Source organism: Periplaneta americana, chromosome 9, assembly GCF_040183065.1.
Source record: "Periplaneta americana isolate PAMFEO1 chromosome 9, P.americana_PAMFEO1_priV1, whole genome shotgun sequence".
NCBI classification, from domain to species: domain Eukaryota; kingdom Metazoa; phylum Arthropoda; class Insecta; order Blattodea; family Blattidae; genus Periplaneta; species Periplaneta americana.
In genome coordinates this window covers 71,530,505-71,544,542 of record NC_091125.1, presented here as the reverse complement: position 1 = coordinate 71,544,542, position 14,038 = coordinate 71,530,505, and the positions used below count along the sequence as shown (strand labels likewise).

The following is a 14,038-nucleotide window of genomic DNA, read 5'->3' as shown; positions in this document are numbered from 1 at the left end:
TAAATGTAAGCTTAATCTCATCTATATATATTATTATTATTACACATCTTGATTACACAACTTTTAACACTGTATCACTTCGGAATATGTATTATATGACTTTCTTGTGTTAAATTCTATCGTACCTGGTTTACATGTTTCGACTTGTTATTGGTCTTCTTCAGAACTATTATTACATTTATTGCTTATTATTATTATTATTATTATTATTATTATTATTATTATTATTATTATTATTATTATTATTTATTAATGATAGACCAAGAAATATAGAATTTTATTAGTTCATATTTATTGACATATTTTACGGTTTTTAAAGGCATACTTGCAAGCGTGGGAGCCTAAGGGATAGTATGTGGTCCTGAGGGGTTTCAACCTGCCGAAGGTTAAAACCTACTTAAAATCTCAGAAAAAGCCATTTATTCCTACGAAGTTCAATATATACACGTCCTCGTCGTGGTTCCTGGTTAGCATTAAGCATATATTTGAGGAAAAAAGCGAGTTCTCGATGCTATAATTGGGACTCTCTGGCTATGGAAGAAAACCCAGGCAGAAAATCTTCGTCTACACAGCCCAAATTATGGCAACCTGGAAAAGCGAAAAAGGTACATTACTTCGGTGGGAGGCCTGTATCTTGAAGGGCATCAGAAAGCTTGGAGTTAAGAACTGGTGGACGGTAGCCAAGGATAGGGACTTATGACGAAGGATTCTGAAAGAAGTCAAGGCTCACCTGAGCTGTAGAGCTACTGATGATGACTTGCAAGCATATTTAGTAGGTGTTTAGGGCATGAAATTCCTGGCCTTAGTAATTACACACTTTATTATAAATCTCATATGCAACTATATGCTTACTCTCTTATGCTCATTTAATCATATTCGAAAAATGAATGTATCTATGTTATCCATGTAATTATTATTTGCTCTTTACACAGAGTGAGTGTTTTGTAATCACTTACTTAACGAAGCAGTATCAACTAAATAGTTATATAGTGTCAGTAGGATTGACGATAGTGAAATTAGTTTAAACATTTGCCATGAGATTGTCTAACTTTCGTCTTACAGTTTGGGAAAACATTGCAGAAAAAATATAAATCAGGTACTCGACCCTAATGGGATTAAATCCATGCCCAAGTGCAATCTTGAATCAAGATTCCCGCTTTTATCCAAACACTATATCAGGATTGAGTAGATGCTTTTGTCAGACATTTACACTGAACACAGATATAGAGAAATAAAACTACTGTTCTTTTATCTTTCTCTTTAAATATGTACTGTAACAGTCTGCTTCTTTCAAGACTCGGAATCCATCTATCTTAACTTTCATTGGCAGGGGCTTCTTTCTGCTTTCAGGAAATTAGTGGTCCTTGTTGACACTGGGACAAAGGTTTTTGGGTTCAAATCTAGTCAAGAATGATAATTATTAATAAGGTTTTCTTCGAAAAGGAAATGAAGCTGAAGGTCTGTAAATTTACAGCACATACAAGAAATTGTTCCTTGATGAAAGGAGCTTCATACAAACTTACTAGCAGTCATTTCTCTTGTTTCACACAGATGTCTCTGGAGGCCTATGAGACTGCACTTAGAAAATACCAGATCACCTCAATCTCTTCTCCGAAGATATCTACTATAAACAATCTGTAAAATACCTCGGCATCACACTTGATAAACAACTTCGATTTCATCACCATGTTGAAGCAGCTCGTAACAAAGCATTAGCCAGATTCATTCATCTATATCCACTGTTGAAGTCACCTTACATCAGACTGCCCTTGAAAAAAATCCTTTACACTTCTGTTATAAGATCTCAATGACCTATGGCTGCAAAATCTGGAGCAATGCAAAATTCCAAATTATCAGACTTCTTCATGTTAAACAGAGAAAAGTATCCCTATCACTGGTGCAGACTATAGAACCACCAATAAACAACTCCAAGACATGCTTGAAATAGAATCATTCTACGACATTATACAGAAATTTACACAAAACTTTCATAAGGACTTGCTGTACCACCCCAATCCTCTGATAAGAGCCCTGGCAACAAGAGTATAAAATAACAACTACTGTCAAGATCGGTCACCTCAATTAAAAATATAAATGTTCCTGTTTGTAAACCATCTCTGTTAAAGTAAAAGCCTTTTAAGGCTGACACTTATGTACCATACATGTTCCTGTTAATAAAAAAAAAAAACTTAGAAAATACCTGAATCAGTAAAATAGAAATCTGATGTCAGTATTGCTGCAAAGTTTTGAAGGCATATAAAAAATTGTTAAAACTTGCTGGGGGCATAGAACTGGGTTAACTGTGTTAAGAAAATGACCGGAAGAAAAGCCAACAAAGTGGTTTACAAAGGAACTTTATCCTCACCCCAAAGGCAACTTAATGTAATCCAGTGAACGATTTTTGGCAATTCATTTGTTCTTGATACACAATCGTTTCAATACTTATTTCTCTAATGTCTCCACTCCCCTTCTTTTGTAACTAAAATTTATCCCTCATCCAGCTATTTTTCATTTCAATAAGCTATCCCTACCATTTTACTCATTTGTTTTTGATATATATATATATATATATATATATATATATATATATATATATTTCCAGTTCACTGCGGGCTGAACCTAGGAGAGGCATTGTTACCTTTACTTTTTAACTTTGCTCTAGAATATGCCATTAGGAAAGTTCAGGAAAACAGAGAGTTTGGAATCGAATGGGTTACATCAGCTGCTTGTTTATGTGGATAACATGAATGCGTTAGGAGAAAATCCACAAACTATTAGGGAAAATACAGCAATTTTACTTGAAACAAGTAAAGAGGTTTGGAAGTAAATCCCGAAAAGACAAAGTATATGATTATGTCTCGTGACCAGAACATAGCACGAAATTGAAATATTAAAAACTGGAAATGTATCCTTTGAAGAGGTGGAAAAATTCAAATATCTTGGAGCAACAGTAACAGAAATATAAATGACACTCAAGAGGAAATGAAACGTAGAATATGGGAAATTCCTGCTATTATTCGGTTGAGAAGCTTTTGTCATCTAGTCTGTTTTAAAAAAAAACTGAAAGTTAGAATTTATAGAACAGTTATATTACTGGTTGTTCTATATGGTTGTAAAACTTGGACTCTCACTTTGAGAAACAGATGTTAAGGGTATTCGAGAATAAAGTGCTTAAGAAAATATTTGGGACTAAGAGGGATGAAGTTACAGGAGAATGGAGAAAGTTACACAATGCAGAACAGCACACATAGTGTTCTTCACCTGACAGGAACATTAAATCCAGACATTTGAAATGGGCATTCAGAAATGTGAATAGAGTGTTAATTGGGAGACCTAAGTGAAAAAAACCTTTAGGAAGACTGAGACGTAGATGGGAGGATAATATTAAAATAGAAATGGGATATGATGGACCGATGATGGGCTTATGTGACGGAGGCAATGTATCTCTCAGTTCTCTAAAAGCCATTTGTAAGTATATTACTAACGGTGGATACTTGACTGTTCGTCATTCATCCTTGTGTAGACCAATTTATCGACAAAGTAGTTGCCCATGGTGCACCATAGGAGGCTGGTCTACACTACATCCGTGATGAGAAGGAGATTTGTTGGGATGCCACAGGGGAACCGAGCTCCCAGAGAAACCCTGCATTACCTGGACTATGGGCTTGCCCAACATAAGCAAAATCAAGGATGAGCTGAGACTCTAACTCGGGTCTACAGGATTATAAATCCAACATTAGCCACTAGAACACTGTGGCAGCAGATATAAATGTAATTATCTTAATTTAATATTGTTTTATTACTAGTCTGTATATCCAGAATAGGATGCAACTTATACTAACCTTTCGTTTCTTGCCATTTCATGTAATTGTTACAGGCATATATTTAGGAAAAAAAGCGGAATTGTAGGTCAACAGAATAATGTGTTGTAGATATGACAGAGATTTCTGGTATTGGTAGAGAGTAATAAAAAATGGAAGCACTTTTTGAGCAGTTTAAATAATTTAATAACATTTAAAAATAATGGTAAGGCACGACAAAAGTGTTCAAAAATTAAAAATAAAATAAAGGCAAAGTGATTCTTACATTTATAATGTACTCTATATATACACAAAATAATTAATTTACTTATATACAAATAAATACTTAAAGACCGACAAACAAATAGTTTGGTTTCATCTAATACTATAAGATGTACTATCAGCCTCTTCAGAAAATATTACAGGCATGTGTTTCAGACAAACCAAAGATATATGGTTACTTTATTTCCTAAAGGCAGTGTAAAAAAAAATTGATAATACAGTATAAAAATTAATACATTTTAACTTCTCTTCTGAGAATTTTTGTTTTACTACAACTATAGATTCATTTTGTTGTCTAATTTAAGGCCAATGTAAATGGTTCTGAATAAACTATCATGGGCTCGTAAGAATTTTGCATTCTAATTAAAGACTAGTTTCTATACTACTGTACTCAGCTAAATCTAAGGAATATACTACCGGTATATGAATATTTTGTAGAGCATTCACGTTTGTAATTATGTACAAAAAACTACCACTATAGGAAAGCCTATAAAGAAAAAATGTGTTGGAAGAGATTTTCATTCTGTAATGTTTAAGAAACATGGCTATTGCAAAATACATCCTGGTCATAACACATCTCTTATCACAAATGTCATTAGTAAAGAAAGCATCTACTTTGCAAATGTTTTGTAGTGAAAAAGGAAAAAGATAAGAAAGATTTCTTACTTGTAAAGAACTCTTGAAAATCTTGCAAGGAGAGAAAAACTACAATGTGCTTTACTGGGAAACTAGAAAACATATGTTTCTGAAGACAATTATAATGTCTATTGGACGAAAACTTATAGCAAATATTAAATTCTCAAGAAATGGATAAAAATCTTGTGTAAAGACACTATTTATTCTTTGAAATCGATAAAAATTAAATAAAAACAGTAATCATATAACGCAACCTGTATTAAGGAATGAGTGCTACTGACAATCACTGAAATAACTGCTAATATAGATTGGATTTAGTGGGAGTAGCTGTAATATCACTCACATGAGATTATTTTATTAAATGTAAGAAAAACATTTGTCATCAATTAGAAAGAATAATTCATAAATATTTGTATGAGGAATTATCTTTTCATTTGCGTTATTTTGATGTCAAATGGTCTCTACGAAAGAAAAGCAGGCATATGCTGCGACATAATTAAGACAGTGAGAAAGATTACGATGTTGAAGTAGGGTATGTTACATAAATGTGAATATAATTAGAATAATAAATGGAAGATGAGGTATGGAAAGAAATGCTTGTGCAATGTTGGTTTCAGCTCAGATGCGTCTGTTTATCTAAAATAAACAGCATGCTCTTGTTTTAGGAGAAAGTGTGACTTTTTAAGACTAGATTGCATCCGATTTAAATTCTCACATTTCTGACAACGAAAACTTAATTTTAAATCAGTTTGGTAGGAATGTGTCTTGTCTTTTTTTTTTTTCTTTTTTTTTTTTTCTTCCACTCGGCTCTTTTTTCATTTTGAAATGACAAATGTGACTAAAAATTTCAAAATTAAATCCTTAAAACTTTGAACCCTTACGTCTTTAGTTTGTCTGAAATGCATTTCACATTCTGGAAACATTTTTAGACATCATCTAAGCGAGCTGACAAGAGGAAAAAAAGATATTTTTTCTCTCCTGGCTTGTAAGAGACAAATTAAATGATTACAACTTCCTCCTCGTACAAAATATCTAATTTCCCTCTTCGTTCAACTATTGTATCAAATATGACTGTACAAAACTAATTCATTGGAATTTTAAAATTTACTAGTTTCACTTCATATAAATTCAAATCCTTCATATTTTTTATCTGCTATTTTTATTTCAGGTAACAATATTTTTCCTGTTATGTCGAAGCCCATGATGTAAGTCGCAGTTTCTCCCTTATTTTCTTCAGATCGCAAAGCAACAATCACTTGGTCTGAACTGCCAGGGATGAACTTGAAACTAGAAAATCCGTGTGTGGGAATGATGCTACCAACATGAACAACCTGCAACACAATGAAACTGTAAGTAAAACACTTAAATTTGGTCTTTATAATATTACAAAAAAATATGAAAATTAAAGGTGCCACCATAGACTGGGCAATGGTTTCGTATGTAAGAACATATTTTTGTTTATTTGTACACCCATATGTGTGAGAATAATTTGAGAATGGATTTATACATCATTCTGCACATATTCATATTTTAATAAACATATATTAAATTATTTGATACTGTACAGCAATTATATCCACTATTCTCGTACACTACACCAGTCACCATCAGATAACACTATTCTGGGCAGTGGGCACATTTCACATTTTGCCTCCACAGGCAGCAGTGAGTGGGCAAAGGAGAGAAGGTTACATTGTGTAGAAATAGGAGTAACTACAGCAATATCAAGCATCACAGCTGTACGAATGCTAACTCATGACTAGTCTGTTTTGTGTATACAAAGTAACAATATTAACAATGAATCACTGTTGTCAAAAAGAGCAAAAAATAAAAAAGGTTGTGTCTTCACAATATCATACCTTAATATCTGTAAATGTATCATCAGAGGTAATCAGCACATTACAGCCCCTTGCTTCATCAAGTACATCATTGTAACTTTCCTTTGAGCATCGCCGTGGGAGAAAGAACCAGCGATCATGAACATCACTCCACGCCACTGCCTCATGTGTGATATAACCTGCAGGCAGATGTTATTTTCACTTGTATAACTTAAACTCAATGAACCTGCTACTTTCTTGTAATAGTATTAAATGAACTACAGTCTGAAAACATGCTTGAAGTTAATAACAAACAATGTAGACCTACATAACTTTACATCTGTATATTAATATTTCTAAAAGATAAGTTGAAAGAACAATGTTACTTAATTTAAGGTGAGTTTGTGAAGAAGGAATTTAATAAAATCCAAATTGCGTGGGTTCCGAACACACTAGCATCACAGATAATGAAGAGTTTAATGCTTTGATCTAAGAGAGAATTTGATCTTTCCCTATTGGACTAAGGGTCTTTTACTAACATCCCCTGTAAGTGCTGGATTCAGAACTGGAAGATCACCTTAAGAAAACAAGAAGTTCTTGGAATAAAGCATGTTAAATGAAGAAGTATGACTTCAATAAATCTCTTCTATTATTAAAAAGGAGCTTAAATATGCTGATAGGGATATAGATCGGTCACTGTCATCTGAAGAAGCACCTAAAATTCCTGGATATTACTGATGCTTCAGTGTGTAGGCAATATGGGAAGGAAGAGGAAACTTTCTTACATATCCTTAAATACCTTGAGAACAATCCTTTGACCTCTGAGGATTTACCAATTTTATAACTGAATCTGAAGTAGGTAGGCCTACCTGTTTTATCCATATGGATGTGAAACAAAGTACAGAGGGAGCACAATTGACCAAATTAATAAGCCTAAGGGCTTCAATCCTGAACTGAGAACACAATGAACAAAATCATAACTAGACAAGAAAAGACACTTGACAAAGGTACCGTAATTTGAAACTGAGTAATATGAATAATCTTACATGACTATTACAATCACCATACATTATTAACCTACTAAACACAATACTTAAAGATATACCATATTACAATCAACAAAACAAAAGCTAAGGTGAACATTAACATTCAAAGAGCAAAACAAGGCTTGTAAGTAATAACTTTGTTTCTACATTTCTTGGCATAATTGGGATGGAATTCACGTCTTTTGCCCAGCTAAGACCTGACATTCAACTTTATGAGAAGTGAATGGACGTATGGCATGATGAAAAATCTCATATCTAGCCTTTCACTCTGATCTCTTCCAGTCTGCAGTCTCTCTCTTTTTCTCCTCCCTAGCAATATAGTCACCTCAGCTGCAATGAGTACATAATATGAGAGATTTGAAATTGCTTGTATCTCTAAAAAGTCTCAAATATACTTTTTACCTCTGGTACAGAAAGTGGTCGTGCTTCATTGTTTGGGGTAAGAACTAGGTTTCTTTAATGACGATCGAATAGAATATAAAACCTGAAGAAACGAGCTTCTCACCATTCCTGACAGTCCCTAAAAAGAAACTTTTGCTAAGTTTCTACACTGGCCTGATTGGTATTTTCACAACAGCAGACTGACTTCTTTGCTATCAATATGGTGTGTTGTCCCACAATTTATCTTTGTAGCTGAAAGAGAGGCTCACAAGGAAGAGACGTCAATCCTACATTTGCTTTGTGAAATTGAGTAACTCCGTGGAATAAGGTTGGATGTAACACTTGGGCAACATGTTACATGTTGCAATCTTTTTCCACGAAGGTACTCAATTGAAAAATTAGTTTATGCCTAGTTTTGCCTTATGGACTGCCACAGTAGCTTAATAGTAGCACACTGGGCATAGAGTCAGGGGGCTTGGGTTCAAAGACCAGTTGATCCACTCTGAACTCATAACTTGTGTTGGGTAAGCCAGTGGTCAAGGCAACATAAGGATTTTTCTCCGTGCACCGATGTTTTCTTGCGACATTCCAACAATCCTCCATTATTATCATTCATTACGACTGTAATGTGAATTCATCACCTGTGATGCAGATGATAGACAACATTAAGATACAGTAGCCTATATGGATTGAATGCGGAAATGAAGAGGAAGGTGGAAAAGAGGGAAGATTGGAAAATGCTGCTTTTGCAGTGAAAGATCTGCCCTTGCACAGAAAACGATTAATGAATAACGACTTTTTCGTTATTGATAGTGATAATTAGCACATTAATGCAGTCTTGTTGAAGGTGCTTACCAGGAAACTCTATCCCCAGAGATCGTCTAACAGCCAAGTACTTGTGATACCAGTTGTAATGCTCCACTTCTCCTGTGGAGCTAACAGTTTTGATCCATTGAGGGTGAGTGTTGACGGCCTCTCCAGTGTTTGTAGTCCACTCCTTCCCAAGCCCTCCCACATGAAGCTTTCTCTGTTTCACAGCTGCCCACTCAGCTTTGAAACCTGCAACAACCAAGAGTTCTTTATTTTAAATTCTTCTTAACTTACAGTGAGTATCAGGGGTTGCGAGATAATGTAATAATGGCAGGAGAAAGCAAAGTGATCAGAAAAAATTATGCCCCTTTGTCCATTGTAAATTTCAGTCTGCCAGGAATCAACTCTAGTCTCTTTCGTCATATGCAATCACGCGGACCTACGTATAAAAAGGGTAAGTAAGTGTACAATATGTATACAAAGTGGAAACTGACCATTGAATTGTCATGCCCCCTATTAGATAAAATCGCATTCCTTCTGAAATTAATAAATATGAGTATGCCTAATTGATACATGTTACAAAAAGAATTAATACAAATTATCTCCACAAAGTTTCAACTAAAAAACCTCCGAAACGTCAATTCTGTGCTCCATTAGCTAAAGCATTCTACAAGAACATCAAGAGACAACCCGACATTGAAGATGATGGTTAACAATTCAATTATTGTAAAAGAGAAGCAAGAAATATTGTGTTAATAACATTGTGAATCATTATAGTTTAATCGTTATGTTGAACATTTTGATTATTCTTTGTTTCTTAGGACTTTGATTGTTATATCATTATAACAAAGTTACATTAACGTACATTGTTGAAAAATTAAGCAACAAAAACTGGTTTAAGGTCAAATTTTTTGTTCATGTTCAAGGAAGATACCAGTGCAACACTTCTATACTGAAACATCTTTTCCAAATATTAATTTTAAAAAATGGCAGGGTTTTAAACTTAAATATTTCATTTACTCAAAACTTAAAAAATGTGACTTTGATTGTTCTTTCCGTGTACCTTTCAATTGTTCTTCCTCAGACACATATCGTTAAGTGAGATGTACTGCCTAATAGCCTAACAGATGTACATATCAGCCAGAACATCAATCAGAGGTATTGTACAGATGGAAGTTTAATGTTTAAGGACCTATACTTCAATGAGTCATGGCAGTATTTTAGTAAAACACGGTATTTTCTGTGGACCAAAAGAGACAATACAAGTCACCTGAACTTTCCGTGCTCTTGTTTCTCCTAATTTTCTAAAAGAAAATGGATTAATCGAACACGTGTACCAACATAAATGCGAGAAATAAAACAAACCTTTGTTCATTTTTCCATCCCCATCTGTGAGCATAACAAATGGCACCACTTTGTCGTCCAATATTTCATACACCAGTCCTGTCCTGTCATCAACAACGTATGGCTTCCCATTGAATACAATGAGTTCGGAGAGTTCCATACCTCTGCCAGACTCCCCGAGACTTGACTTAAGCATGATTGGATCCCCAGAGTCCCAAGTTACCTTTATACTATTTGAAACAGGATTCCATATTAGGTACCCTTTTCGAAAATAACTAATCCATGTGAAATCTTCAGTTTTGCTCTTAGACTCCTTATCCAAATCGCTGACCATTCCTATACGAAACTGAATGCCCTTGGGTGTTCTGATTGGTGTTGTTAATGGATATGTGGCATTGTAATTGTCATGAGTAGTACTCGTAACGAGAGGCATATAAGATTTGGTGTTCGATTTGTCGACGTTAACATCTGAGTGATGATCCACAGCATATGTGTACAGCACTAACAACACTACTAAACCTATAAAGGCCACGAGGCTCACGAACTGCGTTTGAATTCGCAAAGTTCTGTTCCCCACTCTATATGTTGTAGGTGTCCGAATGGCCTGCCTCCAGTCCCTCAGTGACATAATCATTTCACCACCGTCCGAATCTTGATGCATGTAGCACAGTATAGGTGTTAATTCTCAACCTAACCAATAATCACAGTCTTGATAACACTACATCGTGGTTATGTGATCCATGTCTCTGACAGACAACATGCTAGTTGTCTGCATGTCAGGTTTACACCGGTGACACGTCAGTCACACCATCAATCGTCGAAACGGTCTGATACAACCCTTCCCTCCATCATTCGCATTCATTCAACTTTGGGCACGGAACTAAAGTCCGGTCTGGTATAGTCACTGAAGTGAATTTGAGCAATTCAATCACGTGACCTACAAAAGTTCTATTACCTACGTTATTATTGGACCATGCACTTGTATGATCTGTGATCTGTGCACTTGCATATTTGACAGATGGTAAACAAATGCATATCGAACCATTAAAACTAACGAGTAGAAGAGAGTTTATAGAGTGGCCAAGTATACAGCGCTCATAGCGGTGCCGCCGCGAAACACGGCAAATATGAAATTAGCGCCTTCCATTGTATAAATTCGTCTGCTTACACCGTTGTGTATACGGAGCGTTGCTTACGACATTTTGCACAGTCTACTATATACAGTCACGAAGCTTGGGATGATTTTTTGCCAACGAGTTTCATTTCTCGCGATAGTTGCTAGCCGCTTGGAGCGCTGTGAGTACTAGGAACAATAGACTGTGTCACTGACTGCCGTCATGACTCGTCGATCACGAAGGGCGGCGTTTCAACCATATAAATTAATTGGAGTGCATAAAGAGTAACATATATTTCTCAATAATGTATTAATAAAATTTAAAACAATGATTAGGAGACACTTGCGAGTTAAGGTGTAATATTATTTTTGGTGTGAAAATTACGTTGTTCGTATGTGTAATACCGGCCTTTATTTCGATTAAATATTTGGAAATTCTTGTACATTCATTTATGCACGATTCAATCATTTTCAGTTGCACCGCATGAATATTTAGACATGTAGAAATTATAGGTTATGTTTACTGTACCAGTTGCCCCTTTCTGTCTAATGTTAGTGGTTTCCAATGCCCTGCCACTACATATGTATGTTATGTCATATCATATGGAAATTATAGGTTATGTTTAACTTATATTCCTATATTCGCAATTATAAATTATAATTAAGCATAATGTCATGTATGACACCCGTCACATTCTATTTGTCTGCATTTTAATACTATAATTGAGTACTGAATTATTGTATATTTATCTACTACCTAAGAGACGAAATAACGCAATCGTATGTACACTAATTTCATAGTAGTGGTATGGTAAATTTCCTGTCTACAATTAAGGAAGATAGATGTGCTAAATTAAAACTACAATATAAATTCGTTTTTATTGAACCTTAAAATAGCTTCCATTCTAAACATAAAATGTTGATGCGAACAGATTATGTTAACACGTAAAATTCCCTTCACATTAAAATAACACAGTTTTGTAATTATTTCTGCAAGATATTATGCAACAAGAAGTAAACGGAACTTATGGACACATTACACTAAATAAAGCTTAGCAATGATACGCAATAAAGTTATAATATAATATTTCACTGAGCTCCATACACTGAAATAGAAAACCCCATTACGGCCTGGTCTAGATCGAAAAGGCATTGACTGTGCCGTATTTCGCTTTGTTGTGAAAAGTTGTGTAAACTGTGAAATGTTCGTTATCGGTTGTAATAACTGTAAATGGCTAAAATACAATAATTTGAATAATAATATGGGACAAGGACACGTTTGTGGTTCTAATTGTAAGAAAAAGAGGTCAGAGTTATCCTTCTTCTGAAAGATCCAGGAAGGTGAGTTTATAAAATATAATATATACTTTATGAAAGTAATATATAAACCTTATGTATTTCATATTTCAATAATGGAAGGAAGGTGTTAATTTTTTCAAAAGAATACGATATCGAAAGTACAATACATTTTATCGTCTGCTGGGGAAAGGGTCTGTGATGAGGCGATAGTGGCGATCCTGGTGGTTAGCAACTATCTATGAATGCGTATTTCAACTGTCTATGTTTGCATATTTAGTAAGCATTGAGCTTCGTGACTGTATATAGTAGACTGTGATTATAGCCTACAAGCTGGCGCATAGCGCTTGGAATACGGGTCTAAAGTGGTTCCCACGTAATGCCAATTCCGCCGCTCGGAGCGCTGTTCGGTTATAGAGTTTCATAGCAGAACACATTGCCATTTGGCAAATTTAAAGGACTCACCGTTGCTTAGTAAATGCTTCGTACAATATTTTATGGTCAATAGACGTAATTTCAAAACTTCTACTTCCCAATTATATTAAAATGGATGGTTGTCATTCTTGACATTAAAAGGATATTACATATTGTGGCGGCAGGCCGGAACATTCTGGCCGCGTCGGGAGTGTACGCGCGCGTCCAGCGGGAAGGAAGACGCGGGAGGCGATGCTCGAGCTTCGGTGGGCGCTGGGACGCGACGAGGAGAAAGGAGGAATAAAGATAAGCGTTCACTACATCGTATCTCACTGTTCGTACGAATCGCACGCAACGGATATTTTAAGTGCAGTGCGTTCACTGTAACGGCTCCACCTCATCGCCTCATCGGATTCCCCTATCAGCTGTTTAAAACATGACGTCGTACATGACATGATATTACTGAAAGCAAAGGAGTTGAGGTTAGATCTATTAATTACGTCTGTTAGCGAATAAGAATTTGTAATTGCTTCATGCGTCTTAATTGAAGAGGAAGAAACGAAAGAAATATTGGTTACATAATATATTTGCAAGAAATGACTTGATTATTGCAATGGGAACGCCTCAAATTATATAATTCTTCGCAATTTTTTACACGCGAAATAAGTTTTCCGTCTGCCATTTTGGCGCGACACTGAACATGGCACAACATAATAGTAACAGTTGACCAATTAAAATTGATTTATTAAAGAAGGCCATGATCGCACGCATCGGAAAAGTTGCCCATCCGAGAAACGTGGACGGATTTGCGCGTGAGGTGATGCGTCCGATACGATGTAGTGAACTCGGTTACATAACAATTACAGCAAAGATAGTCTTTTTCCGATCCGTGCGATTCGTCCGATGCGTGCGATACAATGTAGTGAACGCTTATCTTAAGGCTACGGGACAGCACGGAGCGACAAGGGAGAGAGCTGCGGACCCGGCGCGGAGTGGAGGGGACTGACGTAAGGAAACGTCTGGAGGCAGAGAGTTGTGGAGTCAGAACAATCGAGAACGTGTGGTTTAATAAATAAAAGCGCGAGCAGTCTTCAGGAG

The 14,038-nt window shown here is 35.6% G+C and overlaps 1 protein-coding gene across 1 annotated transcript; it reads right to left on the bottom strand.

Annotated features, from left to right (window-relative positions):
• Window positions 1-5,697: 5,697 nt before the first annotated feature.
• LOC138706067 (soluble calcium-activated nucleotidase 1) lies at window positions 5,698-11,168 on the bottom strand. The gene is made up of 4 exons (XM_069834984.1): window positions 10,138-11,168; window positions 8,818-9,021; window positions 6,578-6,735; window positions 5,698-6,049 (listed from the first exon to the last, which is right to left on the bottom strand). Exons 1-4 carry the CDS (start codon window positions 10,775-10,777, stop codon window positions 5,837-5,839), a joined length of 1,215 nt encoding a protein of 404 aa, XP_069691085.1. The 5' UTR covers window positions 10,778-11,168; the 3' UTR covers window positions 5,698-5,836.
• Window positions 11,169-14,038: the final 2,870 nt, after the last annotated feature.

Coding starts and splice junctions, on each gene's coding strand:
- LOC138706067 (XM_069834984.1), bottom strand. CDS start 10,777: ATGCATCAAGATTCGGACGGTGGTGAAATGATTATGTCACTGAGGGAC. Junction 6,736..8,817: donor TCTGGGGATAGAGTTTCCTG/GTAAGCACCTTC, acceptor ATCTGCCTGCAG/GTTATATCACACATGAGGCA. Junction 6,050..6,577: donor ATACATTTACAGATATTAAG/GTATGATATTGT, acceptor ATTGTGTTGCAG/GTTGTTCATGTTGGTAGCAT.